Source organism: Haliaeetus leucocephalus, unplaced genomic scaffold (assembly GCF_000737465.1).
Source record: "Haliaeetus leucocephalus isolate CR32 unplaced genomic scaffold, Haliaeetus_leucocephalus-4.0 Scaffold188, whole genome shotgun sequence".
NCBI lineage: Eukaryota > Metazoa > Chordata > Aves > Accipitriformes > Accipitridae > Haliaeetus > Haliaeetus leucocephalus.
In genome coordinates this window covers 434,564-455,611 of record NW_010972624.1, presented here as the reverse complement: position 1 = coordinate 455,611, position 21,048 = coordinate 434,564, and the positions used below count along the sequence as shown (strand labels likewise).

Sequence of the window (21,048 nt, the reverse complement as noted above, 5' to 3'; positions counted from 1 at the left end):
AGCATCCCAATCCCTCTTGCAGCTAGAACAGGGTGATGGAGATACAGTTGTCTGCCAAAAGCCGCAGCAGGATGCTGATTTTGCATCCAGGAGTTGTTGAGTTGTTTCCACGGGGATTTAAGGTCCCAAACACTTGCTTTCATTCCTAGAGAGCTAGGTCAAAAAAAGGCTGTAATCGCAGCAGCTGGACCCTAGGCTTTTTTTATTTGGTGGATGTCAACGTTTTTGGAGGGAGTGATTCTCCATTGCATGGGCTCTTCTGCACAGGGTGCTTCTGCCTGAGCAATTTTGCTTCTCATTGAAGTACTGACCTTTTCCATGGGAATGAAGACGGCGAAAAACTGCATGTGTAATCATGGGCAATCCTGCTGTAAGGGAGAACCAAGGGAAGGCAGCAGCGCAGGAGGAGCAGTTTCATCCTCTGACCTGCCTGCTGAAGTTGTGCTGGTTAGCAATTCCCAGGCCAAGGAGTGTGGTCTTGGAGATCCCTGGGAGGCATCTGCATGGGAGGAGGAGGGTGGCCAAGGCTGGGGAGAAGAGATGGTCTCTGCATTTGCCTGAGTTTCTCTCTCTCTGCCTTCTTCCATCAGCCCTCATACTGGTGCGGGCGCCCCAGGACTGTCGTGGGAAAAGAGAAGGAGGAGGAGGAGGACCCTGAGAAAGCTCTGAAGAGCCAGTACATTGAGGAGGAACCTGCTGACCTTGTGTCAGGAATCAAAATAAAGCACCTTTCCAAGGTACTGACTGCCCAGCCCAGCACAACCACATCATAACGTCGTTTTTGTAAAAGTTGCCTGCAGGCAGCTTCCTTATCATTTTGCTGCCCTCTTTGCCTTGGGCTGTGTTGCTTGGCTGCTGTAAGGCAGGTAGGGCTCTTCCCCAGAGCTGGCTGCATTTTGTTGTGGGCTGAAGTGTTAGGTACTTACAGGTGCAGCAACATCTGTATTTAACCTGTTGACATCTGAATTTAACCTGAATTAGACATGTTGTCTAATGCCAACACCACGTGAGCATCATGGGCTTTGACTGCCATGTGGAGCGGAGGGGGAAGATGTGAGAGCACTTGCCTCAAGTGCAGCATCAACTTGTTAACGTGATCTCTGCAGGTCTTCAAAGTGGGAAACAAGATGAAAGAGGCAGTCAAGGACTTAACGGTGAACATGTATGAAGGGCAGATCACTGTCCTGTTGGGACACAATGGAGCTGGGAAAACCACCACTCTGTCCATGCTCACAGGTAGGAGCTGCATCCTGCTCTGGGGCTGGCATGTGGCAGGGAAGGGCTGATGGTTTGATTTGCAAGGAGTTGAACCCCATCTCTGAGGTTGGGGAGGGGTTTTTGCTCTTCCCTGGAGCACCTTCAGTTCACTGAGCTGTTGGCCACGGATGCTGGGGTAGTAAGAGGCATGTCACTGCCTGGGGAGATGGAGGGAAGGTGGGGGTCCCTGGTCAGCCCTCCATGAGAGTGGGATCAGCCAGCAGGGGAAATGACATCCAGTCTTTGTGTTGGAGAGCCCTGAGAAGGGAAAGGACCTGCTGTAGGATGGGTCTCTGTAGGCTTTGTCATGATAAGGCAGAGAGGGCATGGGCCAAGAACTCTTCTTCATCATTCTTGAGCTGCTGAGCTCCGGACAGCCTGTTTTGGCATGGTGACCTTTGATGGTCCTTTCTTCCCTGTTCTCCATCACTCTGTGTTGCTCCTGCCAGCCCAGGGTGCCCATGGGACCTTCCCTGGAGGTCTGCCCTGGCCTTGCCTGGACCTCTGCCAGGCTCAGACCCAAGCTTACCTGCCCATTTCACTCCTTGCCTGCCCGCTCTGGCAGAACTGCCAGGTCCACCTCCCACCTATGGATGCCATGCAGCCTGCCCTGTAGGCAGGAGGAGAAACCTGCCGTGCCCCAGCTTGTGCAAGAGCCAGCTCTGACTTTTGGCAGAAAGCTGCATGTGGGGGGGATGCTCGACAGGACCCCTACCTTTCCGCTGGCTCTTTGCCACCCAGGGTTATCCTCGGCCCTGAGCTGAGGCCGCTGCATTTCACTCCTCCCAGGTCTGCACTCTCCGACGGGTGGGCAGGCGTACATCAACGGCTACGAGATCTCCCAGGACATGGTCCTGATCCGCCGCAGCCTGGGCCTGTGTCCGCAGCATGACGTCCTCTTCGACAACATGACGGTGGAAGAGCACCTCCGCTTCTATGCAGGGGTGAGCACGGCATTTGGGGGGAGTGCTGCTGGGCCCCCGGGAGCCAGCCCTTGGGGAAGCACCCTGCAGCTACCCCGTGGTTTCCTCAGGCTGGGAAAGCATGGTGAGATCCATCAGGCAGGTCCAGAGGAGGCCACAAAAATGATCAGAGGGCTGGAACACCTCCTGTGAGGACAGGCTTGGGGTTGTTCAGCCTGGAGAAGAGAAAGCTCCGGGGAGACCTTGTAGCAGCCTTTCAGTACTTCAAGGGGGCTTGTAAGAAAGATGGGGACAAACTTTTTAGCAGGGCCTGTAGAGATAGGACAGGGGGTAATGGTTTTAAACTAAAAGAGGGTAGATTCAGACTAGATATAAAGAAGAAATTTTTTACGCTGACGGTGGTGAAACACCGGCACAGGTTGCCCAGAGAGGTGGTCGATGCCCCGTCCCTGGAAACATTCAAGGTCAGGTTGGACGGGGCTCTGAGCAACCTGATCTAGTTGAAGATGTCCCTGCTCATTGCAGGGGGCTTGGACTAGATGGCTTTTAAAGGTCCCTTCCAACCCAAAGCATTCTATGATTCTATGATAAGCAGAACAGCCCTTGCCTCCTCCTTCCACCTCATCTGCAGGCAGGAGCTCCCTGCTTGGCTGGTGGAGGAGTGGAGGGTCATGGACGACAGCATGGCTCCGCGGAAATCTCATGCCAGCTGTGCCAGCTCCTTCAGCGTTGAGCAGGAGTCCATCTCTGTGCTGCCCCACTTCCCTGCCTCGGTGTGGAGGAGGGAGTGTGGTGGGGTTTAGCAGCCGGTGGTGGGAAGGGTCTTTGCCAGATCCATTTACCCTTGCAGGCAGGCTTAACCCTCCTTTCCCCCTGTCTGGCAGCTGAAGGGGTACCCACCCTCCAAGTGCCCTGAGGAGATCAACCACATCCTGAGGATCCTCAACCTGGAGGACAAGCGCCGCTCTCTGACCAAGGCGCTCTCCGGCGGCATGAAGCGCAAGCTCTCCATTGGTATTGCCCTCATTGGGGACTCCAAGGCAAGCATCTTCGGTGGGGCTCACCTCGAACCTTTCTCCCTGGGGCCAATGTAGGTCCTTCTAGTGGCTCTGAAGTTGTTCCTCACCTGTGGTGAGCCAGTGGGAGATGCAGGGACAGCAAGGAGGGGGCAGGAGCACCCCCACAAAGGGCGACAACTCTGAGGACAATGCCCTGAGGCTGCAGTGCAGCTCTGCTGCCTGGTAGCTGCTCCCCAAATAAGATCATTGCATGCATGTTGCGAGGTAAAGGCTTCTTCTGGGCTCCGGGCGCTGCTGTGCTTCTCCCAGCCCTTTTTGACCAGCATCCATGTGCTGCGTGCAGGTGGTGATGCTGGATGAGCCGACGTCAGGGATGGACCCAGCCTCTCGCAGGGCCACGTGGGACCTTCTGCAGCAACAGAGGAGCAACCGCACCATCCTGCTGACCACCCACTTCATGGATGAGGCTGACCTGCTGGGGGACCGCATAGCTATCATGGCCAAGGGCGAGCTGCAGTGCTGCGGCTCCTCACTCTTCCTCAAGAGGAAATATGGTAAGGGAGGAGCAGGCAGGCTGTGCTTGATGTCTTCTTCTTGCCAGGGAGGAGCAGGAGGGGGATATAGGGCAGGGAAGGGGACCCATTGCTCCTCGTCTGATGGCTGCTTGCTCCCCATTGTGCTGTTCTGCCTCTTCTGAGGCCCATACCCACACTTGCTCCTGCATCGCGTCCATGCCCAGGCAAAGCCATCAATGCTCTGTGGTGCCTTAGCATCCCTCGCTGCTCCAGCACCCCAGGGCCAGGCTGGGCTCTGATTTACCCTCCTCTCCCTTCTCTTGTGGCTCTGCCCAGGGGCAGGATATCACATGGTGATGGTGAAGGAGCCCTACTGTAACCTGGGGGAGATCTCCCGCCTCATCTGTCACTATGTGCCCAACGCCACCATGGAGAGCAATGCTGGGGCAGAGCTGTCCTTCATCCTACCCAAGGAGAGCACGCACAGGTAATGTCATCGTCCCCTGCTTGCCCTCCCAGGGTGGCTCCCCTCGTCTGCACACGCTGGGGCAAACACTGTCATCCTGGGCTTGCTGGGAAGAGGAGCCACTCTTTGCATCAGCGCCAGTCTTGGAAAATCGGACTCGATTCCTCCTTTCACCACCATTGTCCCCTGTGTCTGCTGGTGCATCACTCTCATGCCCCCATGCCCACCGTGTCACTGCCCATGCAGCAAGTGCATGGGACAGCACTGGTTGCTGATAGCTGGTGACGGCTGCAGTGTGGAGGGTGGCACAAACAAGGCAGGCTGGTTTGGCTCTGAAATCAAGTATATGGTTAGCCAAGGCTGCCTGTGGCAAGAAGGAGCAAAAGATGGAGCCCAAAAGCTGCTTTTGGGAAGAGTGGGGTGCTTAGTGCTGCAGGCAGCCCCGGAGCTGGCTGCAGGACTCAAACCAGCTGCAAGACCGATGCCCAGAGGGTATTAACTTCTGAGTGCCCCCTCTCAGGAGCATCAGCGTCTAACGCCTCGCTTCTCCGTTCAGGTTTGAGGCCCTGTTCACAGAGCTGGAGCAGAAGCGGGAGGAGCTGGGCATTGCCAGCTACGGCGCCTCGGTCACCACCATGGAGGAAGTCTTCCTGAGGTAGGCAGGAGGGGGGCTGGCCCCGGTGGGGTGTCATCTGGTGATGACCAGTCCCCATGTGCTTCAGCGGTGGTGGTGTCCTACACAGCTCTCCAGGGGATGTGTTGGGTTTTGTCTCTTGGGTTTAGCTTCCCCAGCTCAGAACAGCTTGATCTTGTCTGGGTCTGTATTTCATCACCCACTTTCCCTCCTGGCACAGGGTTGGGAAGCTTGTGGACTCCAGTATGGACATCCAGGCCATCCAGCTGCCTGCTCTCCAGTACCAGCACGAGAGACGCTCCAACGACTGGGCCATGGACGACTCCAGCAGCCTAAGCGGCATGACAGATATGACGGATGATAGCGGGGCGCTTATTACGGAGGACTGCTCCAGCATCAAGCTCAACACCGGGGTGAGTGCTGGGGGTGTCGGTGCAGGCTAGTCTCGTTGTGTGTGGTTTGGAAGATCAAATGGGAAGATCAAATTCAAATCCGCATCTTCAGGGCAAGTAATTTTTAAGGTTGTGGGGGTTGGTCACTGCCATCCTCTTCCTGTTAATCTTGAGGTCTACGGAGATGCTCCTGAAGGTGTCCCAGGTGATCTAAAGTGGTTTTCACCTGCTGTTGCTAAATCACTTGGGCTTTCCAGCAGGGAGAGGAGAAAAACCATCTTCCTTCCCTCGCTAGGCTTGTGTTTCAGATCCCTGGCAGCCCTTCGTGGCCCACTGCCTGTGCATCTATGATAAATTTCCTCATGCTTCTCAAGGGCACGTCTGAAAGGGAGAAGGGGAGAAAGATGTTTATGGGTTTAAAAAGCAAAGAAGGTGCTTGCAAGGGCTGGGCTGGGAGCTCCCAGGTGTCTCAGCCCGGTCGCTTTGGCAGGCAGCTGTGTTGCAGTAATCTTATTTGTGAACCTCAAATGCTGAGAGGTGGAGGAAGGTAAAGGTCATGGCTGAAGCTGCTTTTAACACCTGTTGTTGTTTAACCCCAACCAGCAGCTAAGCACCACGCAGCCACTCACTCACCCCCACCCCTGCCCAGTGGGATGGGGGAGAGAATCGGGAAAAAAAGTAAAACTTGTGGGTTAAGAACAGTTTAATATAACAGAAAGGAAGAAACTAATAATGATAGTAATAACAATACTAAAATGACAATAATAATAAAAGGATTGGAATATACAAAACAAGTGATGCACAATGCAATTGCTCACCACCTGCTGACTGATGCCCAGTTAGTTCCCGAGCAGCAAACCCTCTCTGTCCAACTCCCCCCAGTTTATATACCGGGCATGACCAGTCACATGGTATGGAATACCCCTTTGGTATTTTGGGTCAGCTGTCCTGGCTGTGTCCCCTCACAACTTCTTGTGCCCCTCCAGCCTTCTTGCTGGCTGGGCATGAGAAGCTGAAAAATCCTTGACTTAGTCTAAACATTACTTAGCAAAAACTGAAAACATCAGTGTGTTATCAACATTCTTCTCATACTGAACCCAAAATATAGCACTATACCGGCTACTAGGAAGACAATTAACTCTATCCCAGCTGAAACCAGGACAACACCTGAGATCCCAAAGTGACGGCATCCTGTTGGGAAGTCGTGGAGTTTGATGGGCTGACCTGCCGTGCTGGGTGTCAAGCAGCTGCCCTGCTAGTCCCTTTACAGGCTTGGCTGGAGAGCAGGCTCACAGGCTACAGGCAGAACGGGGAGGTGGTTTTGGGGTCGTTTCCCCCATCAGCTGCGTGGGGTGATGTGGCCGGCTGGGCTGTCCGCAGCTGGCAGGGCTCGCGTTGACCTGACTTCTCCCCTCCCAGTTCTACCTGTGCTGCCAGCAGTTCTACGCCATGTTCATGAAGCGAGCCATGTACAGCTGGCGCAACTGGAAGATGGTGGCAGCGCAGTTCCTCGTGCCTCTGATCTTCACTGCCTTTGCCCTCATCGTGGCCAAGACCTTCCCAGGACCCAGGGACTCCTCCCTGCTGAGGCTGACTCTGGAGCCCTACGGTCAGACCATTGTGCCTTTCTGTGTCTCGGCTGCCTCGGGTCTGTCGCAGAGGTTGGCGGAGCAGTACGTGGAGCTGCTGGACGCCCAGCATCAGTCACCGCTGGAGGTGCTGGGTGAGGGTTCACAGAGCACCCGTGGAGCAGGCGATGCCCGGCGGGGTGTGCAGGAGCCACGGGCTTCTCTTGCCAGGGCCCTTGGTGGGGGTGGCTCAGGTCCCAGTTGTGGCGTTATCTGATGTATCCCCTTGTATCTTCTCCCGCACAGTAGAGTCCCACAGTTGGCAGGACCCCTCCTCACCCGAGCAGAGCTGTGTTCTCCTTAAACCTGTGTTTGTGGCCATCGTTGGGGGTAGGGTGGGCCACCAGGGCTGGGGCTGCTTGGGATCTTTTCCAGTTGGCCCCAGTTAGCTCTCATGTGATGGAGCCGGCTCGTAACAGCTGTGGTGTTTGGCAGGTGGCCTGGAGGAGTACCTCATCTCAAGAGCCTCCGAGGAAGGGGGAGCGTTCAACGAGCACTACATCGCAGCCGCCTCCTTTGAAGGAGCTGGGAATCGCACAGCGGTCACTGCGCTCTTCAACAACCAGGCATACCACTCCCCCGCCACGGCCCTTATGCTGGCCGACAACGCTGTCTTCAGGGCACTGGTGGGCCCCAACGCCTCCATCACAGTCACCAACTACCCTCAACCCCGCAACATCACTGAGAAGGCCAAAGACCAGCTCATGGAGTACGTCTGATGGCACGGCGCTTGCTTTCCTGCTAGGGCTTGTGACTTCCATGGGTGCAGATTGGCTTGGTCGTACTGGTGTCAGCGGAGGAGCCAGGCTGGAGCTTCTCAGACCCAAACATAGCTGTGATTGTACTCAGGAGGTCAGGAGAGCAAAGCTGTGTAGATGACTTACCTGCCTGAGCCTGGCAGCCACATCACCCCATGCACATATCTCAGTGGTTGGGTATTGCCCTCTAGATACCGGCTGGAGTTGGTTTTCCCTGGGTGCTCAGAGCAGAGGGGGCTGTATGGCCATACACCTCACGAAATCCTGCATCCAGGGTCTCTGAACCTCACCTGTACCAGAGGGGATGTGCATGGGACCTTGCAAAGGCAGGGCAGAGGTTTGTGGTGTGCTAGGTGGGCTATGCGTGGGAGATCCTCATCTTACTGAGGTGCACTTTTATCATGGGGTGTTTCTTCTGCATGCTGGCTTGCTGGGTGAGCGTAGCCTCCACAGGAAGCACGGTGTGGGTGTGCTGTCCCCGCGTAGCCTCAGCATTGGTTTCTCGAGCTGTTCCTCTCCTAACCTGCCCTGCTGCTCTTCCTGCAGAGGACAGACCGGATTCGCAATTGCCATCAACTTGCTGTATGGCATGGCCTCACTCGCCAGCACCTTCGCTCTGCTGCTGGTCAGCGAGCGGGCCATCAAAGCCAAGCACGTCCAGTTTGTCAGTGGTGTCTATGTGGTCAACTTCTGGCTTTCCGCCCTGCTCTGGGACATCATCAACTTCCTCATCCCTTGTGCTCTGATGCTGGTGAGTTACCCCTGACACCCTGATATGCCCCTGTCCTCCCCTTGGGTGGGAGCTCTGGGTGCTGCTCCTCTGGGAGAGCTGGGATGTGTGTGGGTGCAGGGAAGAGGATGAGGCCACTGGCATTGTCTCAGTTAATAGAAACGACCAGCAAGAAAGCTGTCCCTTGGTCCTGCTGGGAGCTGGGCCATGGCTAACCAGCTGGGTCAGTTGGCTGCAGCGTCTGGCACCTGAACACTTGGATGTGGGCACTAGAAACTCTCAAATACATGGGAGCATGGAGAGGAATTTCCCAGTTCTGCCTTTCTGCATCCCAGTCTGCAGAAAGAGGGCTTCCCTTGGGGACAGGCATGGGCTGCTGGTAGGAACCATCTGTGATGGGTTATCCAGTTCAGTGCGGTGCAGCCGTTACCTTGCTGCCTGGGCCATTGAGAGAGGGAGACATCGCTTGCGGTCAAGACAAACGTGCATTCTCCTCGCATTGCTTTGCCCCAGGTGATATTCCAAGCCTTTGATGTGGAAGCCTTCACCCAAGACAGCCACCTTGTTGATGTGATGCTGATCTTCCTCCTTTATGGCTGGGCCATCATCCCCCTCATGTACCTCCTCAGCTTCTTCTTCTCAGTGGCAGCCACAGCCTACACCCGTCTCACCATCTTCAACATCCTCTCGGGCACAGCCACCTTCCTCGCAGTCACCATCATGAGCATCCCAGGTGGGTCACTGCCCTCCTTGCCTGCCCAGCGCTGCACCCTGCCGTCACCAAGATGATCTAGCGCCCAAGGGGACTCTTTGAGTCCACCCCAGAGGTGTGCCCATACTAGCAAGAAAACCCTATGACAGTCCATTCTTACCCATTAAATGTGACAAAATTTGTTGGTTTTCCTTCTGAACTTGGAAGTATCAGAGTCTCTAAAACCAGCTAACTCCAATCTGTTGATCCTCCTGTGCTCCTCTTTCAGAGCTGGGCTTGGTGGATCTCTCCAAAACCCTGGATAAAGTCTTTCTCGTCTTACCCAATTACTGTTTGGGCCAATGCATCAGTGACTTCTACCAGAACTATGAGTTCATTCAGTTTTGTACCTCCTCTGTTGAAGCCATCTTCATCTGCAAGGCATTCAGTGAGTCTCTGTGTTGGTCCTCACCTGGCCGTCCCACTGTAGCTGCACTGGGGGGGTCTGTGTGGGGTGGGTGGTGGAGCTGGGCAGTATCACAGGGCCTCTAACCCAACCTCAGCAGTAGCTCCAGGTACCATTTTAAAGCAAAACTGGGCAGTGTTTAACACTCATAGGTGATCCAATTAAGGAATCTTTTCCTTACTAATGATTTGAAGGAAAATGTGGGCTAGGGAAAATTTCACAGACAAGTAATGAAATCCCAGTCCCAAGAGTGACTTGACCTCCTCTACGTGCCTCCACTGGGCATCTTCTGCCAGATCCCCACCAGACTTTAATCCTCTTGTGGGAAGCATTGGAAAGAGCTCTGGGCAGGGAGCCCAGTGTGGGCTGGGATGGAGATGAGCCTGGCAAAGCTTTGGGCTCACAGCTTTCTCTGGAGCTTATCTGCCCCTTCCCAGAGTGGATCGATCCAAGTCTTGGTTTTGTTCCATCCCTGCTCAGATATCAGTTATCAGATGAACTACTTTTCCTGGGAGATGCCTGGGATCGGACGATACCTGACCTCCTTGACCATCCAGGGTTTCTCCTTCCTCTTCCTCCTTTTCCTCATTGAGACAAACCTTCTCTGGAGACTGAGAACTTTGGTCTGTGGCATCTGCAGGCGGCGGAAATGGGTGAGCTGAAGCATGTGGGAGGGAGAAGTAAGGTGCCTTCCAAACCAAGCCCAGGAGTCGCTGCGAGCTGGAGACAGGTCCTCTTCACCTAAATCATCTTCCCAGGGAGCGGCCCTGGAGCAGGTTGCTTGGAGGGGCCAATCCTGTTGAGTGTATGGGTTGGCAAAGGGACTGAGGCATCCCCAGAGGTGGCTGATTGAAGGGATGGATCCTGCCCGGGTTGGGGGCATTGGAGGAACCCATTTGTCCCACAGCAGCCAGGTGGCAGACTGTTTTTTTTCCCCCATGTTTAGGTGGCACTGCTGAACAGGGTGTCTGTGCTGCCAGAGGACCGGGACGTGGCAGATGAGAGGAAGAAGGTTTTGGAGTCACCACCAGAACTGCTGTCATCTCTCAGCAGCCCTCTGGTCATCAAGGAGCTCACCAAGGTGAGGAGAGCGTGGTCTTTCCCGAGTATCCTGCTGCCAGCTGAGCCATGGTCCTCATGGGGCTGGTAAAGCCACCACTTGCCTTGCTGTGCCATCGGGTGGTGACTGGCGTGGTTTGTGTGTTGGTCTCCACCAGGTCTACGACAGCCAAGAGTCCCTGCTGGCGGTGGACAGGATCTCCTTGGCGGTCAGCAAAGGGGAATGCTTTGGCCTTCTTGGCTTCAACGGAGCGGGCAAAACCACCACCTTCAAGATGCTGACTGGTGACGAGAGCATCACATCAGGGGATGCCTTTGTGGATGGCCACAGCATTCTGGCCAACATCAAGAAGGTACCGAGGGCTGCAGGGGCGGAGGACGGCGTTACAAACAGTCCTGCGTCTGGCTGGGCTGGGCCACCTTGCGAGTGCCTCTGAGGAGGACATGGTTGCAGTAGCCGGGGGTGGAGGTAATATCCCAGGGACATTGTGTCCTTGTCTGGCCCAGCTCTCCATTATCTGGCCACGTGGAAGCAGTCCCCTCTCCATGGGGATGACAGATGTGAAACAAATGGAAGCCAAACCTTGTGAGGGTGGCAAACCCTTCATCAAAGGGTTTAGCTCCATAGTTGGAAATGTGAAAAATGTGAGTTAGTGATTGCAGTTGGATGATGGTCTCCCTAAAACAAGTGGGTCAAACCTTTCCAGACGCCTGCTAGAGGTCTCCTTGCTGGGAATTGCCCACTCCCTTTGGAAAAGCAAGAGATGAGCGAGCAGGGTTCAGGCTTTCAGTTCAATCCTTGGATTCCTCTACCACTGTCAACCCCAGACAACATCAGGCAAGGAGAACACAGGGAAGGTCTGCCCTAAAAGCATGGCCCTGCTTGCTTCCTCCTGTGGGACTCTGCCTTCTGTTGGGCTCTTGGCCCCAGAGGAGACCAGGATATGGGGAAGGTACAGACCCTCCAGTGCTTCCTTCTCCTGAGAGCCTGGTGGCCCCTTGCAATGAGGAACCAGCTTGGGAAACACAGCGTGAGACCACACAGTTGCCGTTCTGAGGTGTCCTGCATGTGTCCATACCCGCCAGACTGGCTGCTCCAGCGGCCAGGGAATTTCCCTCTTGTTTCACCTGAGGTTTTGGAGCTGCAGCTCAGTCCCCATCGCTTTGAGCAAAAACCTTGCAGAGGTGCAGCAAAGCCCTGTGGGTGCCAAGGCACCTTCTGGCTTGGACACCTCCTTGCAGAGACCTGCCCGTGAGCTAATCCCTGTTGGGTTCCTCTTGCCCCAAGGTCCAGCAGCGGATCGGCTACTGCCCGCAGTTCGATGCCCTCCTGGACCACATGACAGGCCGCGAGACCCTGAGCATGTATGCCCGGCTGCGGGGCATCCCCGAGCGCTACATCGGCAGCTGCGTGGAGAACATGCTGAGGGGGCTGCTCCTGGAGCCCCACGCTGACAAGCTCGTGAGGACCTACAGGTGAGAGGAGACGTGCAGACACCCCATGCTCTCTACCCCTCATCTTGTGGGGCTCTCCCTGGGCTCATGTTGGGTCTCTGTCCCCATTCCCATCTTCTTCCACAGCGGTGGTAACAAGCGGAAGCTGAGCGCTGGTATTGCCCTCATCGGTGGTCCCCCTGTGATCTTCCTGGATGAGCCCTCCACCGGCATGGACCCCGTGGCCCGACGTTTGCTCTGGGATGCAGTGACGCGGACGCGGGAGTGTGGCAAATCCATCATCTTCACCTCCCACAGGTGACACTTGTCCGGGCAGGGCTTGGCCTGAGAGATCAGGGAGAGGCCAGGAGGGTGATGGGTTCCAGGGGATGGGACCCACCTGCACAGCATGGTGGGTGGGCACTCCCACAGCCAGCAGGAGCTGGCTTCTACCCAAATCTCCCTCCTCCAAAAGCCCAGAGAGGAGAGAACCCACCTCCAGCCCCTTCCCAGAAGCTTCGGCTGTTCTGTCTCGCTGCTCCTGCCCTGCTGAACAAGTCCTCTTCTGTCCTGCAGCATGGAGGAGTGCGAGGCCCTGTGCACGCGGCTGGCTATCATGGTGAATGGGCAGTTCAAGTGCCTGGGCAGCCCCCAGCACCTCAAAAGCAAGTTTGGCAGCGGCTACACCTTGCTGGCCAAAACACGGAGTGAGGAGGAGGGCGAGCTGCAGGCCTTCAAGGCCTTCGTGGAGAAGACTTTCCCAGGTACCATCAAGTGCTGGAGTGGTTGCTCTCCAGGGGAGGGCAGGGTGCTGCTTGTGAGCTTCAGCGAGTTTCCTAACTCAGAGCCTCTCCTTGCTCGTCTTTCCCAGGCAGTGTCCTGAAACACGAGCACCAGGGCATGGTACATTATCACTTGACCAACAAGAACCTCAGCTGGGCACAGGTAAGGGGGTGTTGGAGCACGTCCCACCCCTTGGCAGGAGGCTGGAGGGGCAGCCCTGTTCCTGCCCCTTCGCATGCTCTTGATGCTTTGCTTTTACACTCAGCTCATCTCCCTTTTCTTCCAGAGCCATGCTCTGTCCAAAATCCAGGTGATTTATAAAAAACAAGCTAATTAAATAGTGGTTTTTCTCCCTGACCCTTTCCCACCTCCTGGCCCAAACAGGTCACCTGCATGTATGGTCAGTGTGCGAGCACCCAGGACGCACCATGCATGCTGAGCCGGGACCACTCCATCCCACCCCCCCAAACTGGCTGCCCTTCACCACAGCCCTCCAGGGGGAAAGCAGGGTCTCGCTGGGGAGCAAGAGCTGATTTTGCCATTGTTTGTACATCTCAAAATACTTCATGAAGGCTCTGGAGGGTGCTGGAAGTGATGTGTTTGGTAGTTGCATCCCTCCCACCCTGCATCTCCCTGCTGGGTCCTGTCCCATCTGCAGCTAAGGGCATCGCCTTTACCGAGCCACAGACCCCATTGGTTCCCAGCCCAGGGATATATATTAAAAAAAAAATATATATAGCATATAACTATCTGTATACAGTATGCATAGATAGTTATATATATAGTATATACAGATAGTCATATACTATCTATATATAAATATAGATACTATACAGATATATATCTATATAGTATACAGGTTGCTTTTATGTACAGTATGTAAGTATATATATATGTTTTTATATATATCTGTATACTATATACTTTAAAGTGTATAGTATAGTGTATAGTATACAGTATAGAGTATATATACTATATAGAGGACATAGTATACAGATTATATAAAAACTATATATACTAAATATATAAAAACTAGCTGTATACTATATACAGATAGTTAATGTATAGATTATATATGTTATACCATATAGTTTTTATATATTATATATATATTTTATATATATAATGTATTGAGCAGAAACCTCGGGCTGGGATCCCAGCCCGGGGATATATATAAAAAACCATACGTATATATATATGTGTATGTATGTATCTTAGATATATATGTAAAATATACATACACACAACATATATTTTTAAATGGGGTCAGGTACTCTGCTAAATAGTCCATCTCCTGGCTTCCCACCGCCCTCCTGCCAGGGAAGGTATCGCTTCCCCCAGGTCTCCCTGGAGGAAAAAGCTGCCTCTGCTTTCTCAGTCGCAACTTGCGGTACGGTAGCCGAGGTACCCTGCAATAACTGCCGTGCCTTCCCTTGCAGGTCTTCGGGGCCTTGGAGAAAGCCAAAGAGAAGTATCGCTTGGAAGACTATTCGGTGAGCCAGATATCCCTGGAGCAAGTCTTCATGAGCTTCACTCGCTTCCAGCACTACACAGAGGACAGAGGGAAATGAGCAGAAGCCCCCACTGGTGCCCTTCGTCATGGACTGGCGCTGCTGCCTATACATAGTATATAGAGAGACAGTAATTTATATATCGGCGTGTCTTAAATAATGTATAAATGTAAGAAACTTTTCACCGGGGAGGGGGGAGAGGATGGCATCGTACCTTCTGCCGTCGGGAACGCAAGTGGTGCGTGCGCATCGCGTGCCACCGCAGTGCCGGCGCGCGTCTGTGTGTGTGAGCGTGTGTGTGCATGTGGCACTTCCACTCTCTAGCCTTCATTCCCATCTATACAGCAAAAAAAGAAAAAAAAAGCCCAAAAAGCAGGGGGAAGCCTGGATGGGTGGAGATGGGCGTTGGGGATTGGGCTGGCAGAGGAGTAGGATGCTGTCCTCTTCCAGCACCGTGCTCTGCCCGCCGACCCTTTTCCCTGCCCAACGCTCGCACCCATCAGGACGCTGCTTCGTGGTCTTCGCCCGCATGTCGACGTGTATTGTTAGGTGGTTTGCTCGTGGTATAACAGGAGGCTGTCAAATAGCTTAGATCCAAACCGTTCTTTGCTGGGTTAATTAGGATGCGCCGTGGTTGCCCTTAGGAGCACTTAGCGTCTAGCTGGAGAGGACAGGGCCAGCCTCCCGGCTGTCCCCTGTGTGTGGCAGGGAGGAGCCTCCGTCTCCTTTAACCGCTTAGAAAACACTGTTCCCCTCCTGCCTGCTTACCCAGGAGTGGAGGCCAGCCTGGCCCGAGGAGCTGGCACCGGCCCGAGCTGCGCAGGGGGAGCTGGCTGTGCGGTGCCGGGTGCTGGCGCTGGGCACGAGGGAGGATGTGTTAATGGAGAAATGCCCAGAGCTCAGGCCCTTGCTACAGCATGTGATGGGTACGGCTGCAGAACCAGAGCTCGGGCTGAAGGGTGAAAGGTGTTGCAGGGTGCCTGGGGACGCTGCTGGGCTCATTATTGCGTCCATGAAAAAGGTTTAACCAGCAGCACCGCCGTGCAGTGTGCTATGCAGCCGCAGGACTGGTTTGGAAGGCCAGCGATGTTCTTGCTGAGCCCATGTCCTGCTGCGCTCTCCCCTTACACCCCCCGCAGCTCCAACCAGAGCATGCCCGTCCCCTGTTGCCCTCCTCGTCCCCATCCCCTCTGCACCATGCCGGGCTGCTCCGGCAGCAGGCAGGGAGCAAAGGCACTGTCCTGCCCTTGCCCAGCCATGGGGGACGCTGCTGGGCACGGTGCATTAGGCACCAGCACTGCCCGCGCCGAGTCGGAGGTGGCAACTGGGATTTCTTTTTGGCGTTTCCCAGTGGCTGGGTTGCTTTTTTGTTTGTTTGTTTGTTTTAAACCGTGTTGATTCTTGTCTGTCCTTAACTAGTCCCTGTCTCACCTGGGGCAGTCCCCTTTGGGCTGGCTGCTCCGCGATCAATGCAGAGCTATTTGCACTATAGTAATACACACAATTGCACATAACTAAATGAATTAGTATTTATGGCAAGGGGTGCCGATTCCCTTCTAGTGATTGCATTGTCAGGGGTTGGGTTATATTTTTGGGTTGGGTTTTTGTTTTGTTCCTGTGACTGACTCATTCTTTCCTGTTCCATTTTTTTCCCCTTTGCCTAACGTTGTTGTTCAAAACGATGGTGCATCATGTTACTAAGAATTTCCCTGGATCTTAATGATGTGTGTTTTTATTAGTACGTAGCCAGCAGGTGAATGGCATCCCTGGACTGCCATGGAGCCCTTCAGAGTTGCTGGCATGGAGGGTTTGTTCCCTGGGAGCATCCCTGCCCATAGCAGAGCCAGCCACTGCCAGGGGCACCATGTAGTGGGAAAAACCCAGCACCAGCAACCTTCCTGAGGGCAGTGCCTGTGCAAGGAAAGGGGGGAGATGCTTTCTGATGGGAGGGTGCCTGGATGCACCAGGAACATGCTAGGACTCCCAGTAACGGGGTTTTTTTTTTGGAAGGGGAGATACGGCAGCACGTAGCAGAGCATCCAGAGCTTTGCCTGGGATAGGGAGCAGTGGGAAAGAGGGGGTTGCAGGAGGGTGAGATGCCAAATTGCCATGGGCTGGCAGCACCCTGAGCACAGCAGCAATAGGCAGGAGCGCCAAAATCGCGCCCCCTGCCCCAGCATCTGTCCCATTGGGGTACTGGTGACCTCCCTGCAAGGCTTGGTCCTGGGGCAGGTGGCACAGATGCACCATAGCCCCCACAACGCCCATGAACGTCATGGTAGAGGAGCCAATGACAAGGATGGCAGCCCCTGGCACCAGCCCACCGCTGCTGGGGCCATCTTGGCCTAAACAAAGAAAACCTTAACAAAGCAGCATTTTTTGGTCATATGGTGCTGTAACAACCCTCCCCTCTCACCAAGGCAGGACCTGCCAGCTGTGCCTGCTCACTATTTCGGTTACAGCTGCAGTGCCCAGTCGCACCAGCCCCGGGGGCAAGAGGCAGGACCAGGATTGCCCACCGGATCGGCGCTGCTGCTGGGGGTCAGCCGGGTTTTGTGCTGGCAGGGTCACAGCTGCTCTTGGCAACACTCTGGCCTCCAGGCTGGGGTGGCCACGTGCAGTGGGCGAAGCATCACAGGTCCTAGGCAGCTGCTGCTCCCCTCTGGCTGCAGTGTGGTTGTTATTACCATCATAGGAATAATAAAAATGATTTTTTTTTTTTCCAGTGGGTGTTTTCTGGCCTCCTTTGGAGTCAGAGAGCAACTCCAGCCCTGGTGGGCTTGAGCTGTGCTGACCTCCTGCTCTGTGTTGGGGAGAGGACATGGGGAAAGGTGGGAGGGGGGGGGTGTCCTCCAAAACCTGATCTGGAAGGGTCAGTCCAGCCTGGAAAAGCCCATGGGCTGAGGGCTTTTTTGTGGGCCAGGTGCCTCGGGGAGCGGGGGGGGGGAGGGGGGGGTGTCCCCCTTCTCTTCCACCACAGGCAGCCACAACCACCCTCTTTTAGCCCCCCACTGTACCCAACAGCCATGGGCAAAGGGAAGATCTTGAGCTTGGGGGTCAAAATGGCTTTTGTCAGAGCAATCATGTCAAGGGTCTCCATGGTGGGAGGAGGGGGGCTGGCCCTGGCACCCTCATTCCTGCAGCTTTCCCCCCCCCCCCGCAGCCCACCTCTGAACTACAGCCAGGGTGCTCAGCCCCCTCCCTGCCCATGTCACCTGCAGAGGCCCACATGTGTCCCCCCCCAGTCCCAAACATACAGCCAAGGCAATATCAGCCCCTGGCTGAGCCCAGGGAGATGAGGCAGCACTGGGGCAAGGATGCTGCTCCAGGGAAGACAGGGAGATACTCCAAGCCCTTCACCTCCAGGGCACAGCCATGAGCATCCCCACTCCACAGGAATGCCCCACTCCACACCAGCCCAGGGCACGATGCTGCACCCCCAGCTGCTTCACCACCTCCAGCAAACACATCCTCCCCATCCCGCAAATGTCTCTCCACTGGCAGTTTCAGCGCTTTATTGTCTGGCAGTCCTGCTACAGCACCCCACTGTCCTCCCTGTGGCTACGGCCGCAGGGGGGGATCCGCTCCCTCATCCCCAGCATGGCACCACAGTGTCCCTGGGAGCTGGAGGCTGCAGGAGCTGCAGCGGTCCGAGAACTGGCACTTAAGGAATCCTGGCTGGGGCCACACGCTGCTCCTCCACACCAGGCACAGGGAGGGGGTGTGCAGCCAGGCATGGCTGTGGTCCGGTCCCGCTGGCCTCGCTGGGCTGGCAGCAAGGGTCACTTGATTTCAGTCATCTTTTAAAAATGTGGTTCTAAAATGCCACCAATTCTGGGTTCTGACCAGATACTCTCAACTCCGTTTCTCTTAAAAAAAAAAAAAATCCCCCCCCAAAAACCCAAACCCAAACCTTTCTTCCCTTTTATGAGCAGTTTTCAATTTTGGCCAGAAATTGCTGTGCCCACCACTCCTCCAGGTCAATGGGAACAAAGTCTGAAAGAGAGGGGAGGGAGAAAGGAGAGCGTAGCAGAGCAGCTGGAGCAGAGCTCCGTGTGCTCCCCCTGAGCCATACCATTTGCCACTGGAAAAAAATGACACCCCAAAATTTCCCGCACTCCCGTGCCCTGTCTCCAAAAGGCCAGGCTGGGTTTACAGGGACTTTCTCTTCTTGGGGACTTCTTGGCCACTGCAGGACCCCCCCAGGCTGCATTCAGAGCCCTTACTCCAGCTGCCATCAGAGAAGCACATTGTCCCCATGCCCGCTGTGCTCTGGCTTGGTCCCGCTTGGCCCCAGGAGAGGCAGGTCCCCACGGCAGGACCCGGGGGGCTCCTCTCCAGCCCATGATGTTGAACCCACCTCGGTGGCTGCAGAAGGCACGATTTCCAGAAGAGTCATCAACCAGGCATCCTGCTTGCTTGGGCTCCTCCGACGGGGCACAGCAGGACATCCCCACCACAGTGCCAGGGGCCAGCTGCCCCCCCCAGGACCCCCTCCTCAGCGGCCTCAGCACCGGCAGGACAGACCCAACCCAGCCCCTCCAGCATGGAGATCCTCCTCCTCCCATCACAGCCCTGCGCAGGTGCCTGGCTGAGCCCACACCAGCTCATTGCACCCCCTGAGTGCCACCACTGCTTCCCACTTACTTTTCAGTCCGGGGTTGGGGGTTTTCTCTATGTACTGCACGGGGCCGCAGGCGCTCTCCCCGCTCCGGCTGCCATCCAACTGCTGCTCTACCTGCTGCCAGGCTGGTGGGGTGGGGGGAGGAACAAGCAGTGGATAGTTTTGGGATACAGATTTCCCAGCCCAGGGGGGGCTGCGGGAGAGGAGCAGGAGCCAGTGGCAAGGGAGGGCAGGTACCCAGGCTGGGGACCCTATCCCTGCCACTGAGGTCCCCAGCACGATGTAGCTGCCTCAAAAAGGACCCCACATGCTCCAGACCCCCCCGGGGATGCAACAGCAAACGGGTGCCTGCCCCCAGGGACCCTCTGCCCTCACCTTCATAGATGAAGCGGACGTTCTCCTCATGTGCCAGCGTGTAGCACTCCTCAGGGGCCGAGACCTGCTGCGGCAGCACCTGCGGCCTCTTGCCGTTCACTCTGTTGAAGACGAGTTTCTGGGCTGGGCTGGTGGGGGAAGCAAGGCAGGGGTGAGGGGGGCAGGCGGTTCTTCCCACCACGGTTTGGAGCAAGGACAGGGGCTGTCCAGCTGCCCCAGGGTTGCTCCACAGCATACACGCTCGCCCACAGCCCCGGCAAGGCCAGGGGCACAGTTGCAGCCAGCCAGCCCCGCTCAGCCTTGTCCCCAGGGGAGGGGACCGAAAGGGACCCAGCCACCGGGAGAGGGGGTTCCTGCACAGAGGGGTGCAAGCAAGGGGAGCTCCCCAAGGAAAAGCATGGGCTGCCCGTCTCCCATCCATCCTCAGCACCGAGTGCAGTCTCTAAAATAAAAAGGCTGCCACCAAAATTGCTGAAATACCAGGAAAATTGAACTGAAATCCAGTTAGGCACAGGGCAGGGGGATGCAGGCCAAGCACTGGGGTTTGCTGGAGCAGCCCTGGCCCCCACCACATCTCTGAGGTGCCCCAGGGCTGGGACAAAACCCTCTGCCAACTGGGAGCAGGTCAGGCTTCCTCAGAGCTGGGATCCCCTCCCAGGAGCAGCGCACCCAAATCAGCCCCAGCCCGGAAACAGCAAAACCAGGCAGATCAAAAGGAAAGCTTTGGGATGAGACTCGTGGGCACATTCAATGCAAAACTTCAGTATTTTAGGTTTTCTGCCCAGCTTTGGGGCAGGACACATCTGCAACGGCCACGTTTCTCACAGGACAAAGTCTAAGGGGCCCTGGGAGCGCAGGCAGGTTACGGTTTGCAGGGCAGGCGAGATGGAGAACAGGCAGCCCCTGCCTGCGCCTCCCCTGCCGGTTCTGCAGGCAGAGCCTGGGGCAGGATAACGCACCCCAAACCACACACGGCTGGGGTGCACTGGGCAGGCATCCCTGCCTGCTGCAGGCAGGGCAGCAGCCAGGAGCATGCCCAATCAACCTGCCTGAAGGAGGCTAAGCCTGGTAGCAGCCCCACCAGTTAATTAGTGAAAGATCTCAGGAAGGAGGGGAGCTGGAGGGGAGGCTTTTTTCATCCATTTCTTGAAGCTGGAGGAAACAGGCAGAGCTGTACAGGCCCGACAGAGCTGAGCTGCCTGCTCTGCCAGGCTGGGGTTTGCCCCCAGCTCTGCAGCCGAGGAAGCATCTTAAAAGAAGCCATCACCCCTCCGGCTGCTTAAATCCCCTCCAACACCTGCCCAGCAGCTCCAGTTATTTCTGCGGGAAGCTGGGAGTTTCACCCAACAGCTATTTCCCCCCCCCTTTAGGGACAAGGGACAACCTCCAAACCCTGCCGTGGGCCCCCACGGCCTCCTCCGTGGGTCTGGGGGTGCAGCTGGGACCTGCCAGCCCCGGGGACCGGGTGGTTACACACGGGTGCCCGGTGCGGTGGGGGCACCCGCCCGGCGCTGGTTCAGCCAGTGGGTTTGTGCAACCCGTGTCTTCCCCGGGGCTTGCGGGGGGGTTGCACAACCCCAGCCTGGCCTGGCCACCGGTTCTCCTCCGGCACCGGCAGACGGGCAGGCAGCAGCACCCCCCCGGCCTGTGTCCCTGGGGTGGGCAGCACCCCCGGCAGCAGGATCCCCCCCCCCCCCCGTGCCTGCCTCCCTGGGGCAGGCAGCCCACTGCTGCCCGCACTTTGCCCGCTCCCAAATCCCATTCCCCCATGCTTTTCGGAAGC

General features: G+C 56.0%; 2 protein-coding genes across 3 annotated transcripts in view; one reads left to right on the top strand and one right to left on the bottom strand.

Moving 5' to 3' along the window:
- Positions 1-14,404, top strand: part of ABCA3 (ATP-binding cassette, sub-family A (ABC1), member 3) — a 28,166-nt gene extending 13,762 nt beyond the window's left edge. For both annotated transcript variants that reach the window (XM_010565236.1, XM_010565237.1), the window contains 21 exons: positions 591-737; positions 1,107-1,236; positions 2,047-2,201; positions 3,065-3,220; positions 3,543-3,753; positions 4,051-4,201; positions 4,737-4,835; positions 5,035-5,227; positions 6,626-6,929; positions 7,270-7,543; positions 8,139-8,343; positions 8,836-9,055; positions 9,303-9,461; positions 9,960-10,132; positions 10,426-10,560; positions 10,697-10,891; positions 11,827-12,014; positions 12,120-12,290; positions 12,549-12,736; positions 12,844-12,917; positions 14,195-14,404. In XM_010565236.1, coding sequence (XP_010563538.1) covers positions 591-737; positions 1,107-1,236; positions 2,047-2,201; positions 3,065-3,220; positions 3,543-3,753; positions 4,051-4,201; positions 4,737-4,835; positions 5,035-5,227; positions 6,626-6,929; positions 7,270-7,543; positions 8,139-8,343; positions 8,836-9,055; positions 9,303-9,461; positions 9,960-10,132; positions 10,426-10,560; positions 10,697-10,891; positions 11,827-12,014; positions 12,120-12,290; positions 12,549-12,736; positions 12,844-12,917; positions 14,195-14,326 — 3,660 coding nt within the window. In that variant the 3' untranslated portion in view covers positions 14,327-14,404. The remainder of the gene's footprint in view (positions 1-590; positions 738-1,106; positions 1,237-2,046; positions 2,202-3,064; positions 3,221-3,542; positions 3,754-4,050; positions 4,202-4,736; positions 4,836-5,034; positions 5,228-6,625; positions 6,930-7,269; positions 7,544-8,138; positions 8,344-8,835; positions 9,056-9,302; positions 9,462-9,959; positions 10,133-10,425; positions 10,561-10,696; positions 10,892-11,826; positions 12,015-12,119; positions 12,291-12,548; positions 12,737-12,843; positions 12,918-14,194) is intronic.
- A 3,773-nt stretch (positions 14,405-18,177) lies between these two features.
- FAM195A (family with sequence similarity 195, member A) overlaps positions 18,178-21,048 on the bottom strand; it is a 4,496-nt gene continuing 1,625 nt past the window's right edge. The window contains exons 3-5 of the mRNA XM_010565259.1: positions 19,266-19,393; positions 18,914-19,015; positions 18,178-18,262 (exon numbers count right to left, since the gene is read on the bottom strand). Of these exons, the coding sequence (XP_010563561.1) occupies positions 18,192-18,262; positions 18,914-19,015; positions 19,266-19,393 (301 nt within the window). The 3' untranslated portion in view covers positions 18,178-18,191. The remainder of the gene's footprint in view (positions 18,263-18,913; positions 19,016-19,265; positions 19,394-21,048) is intronic.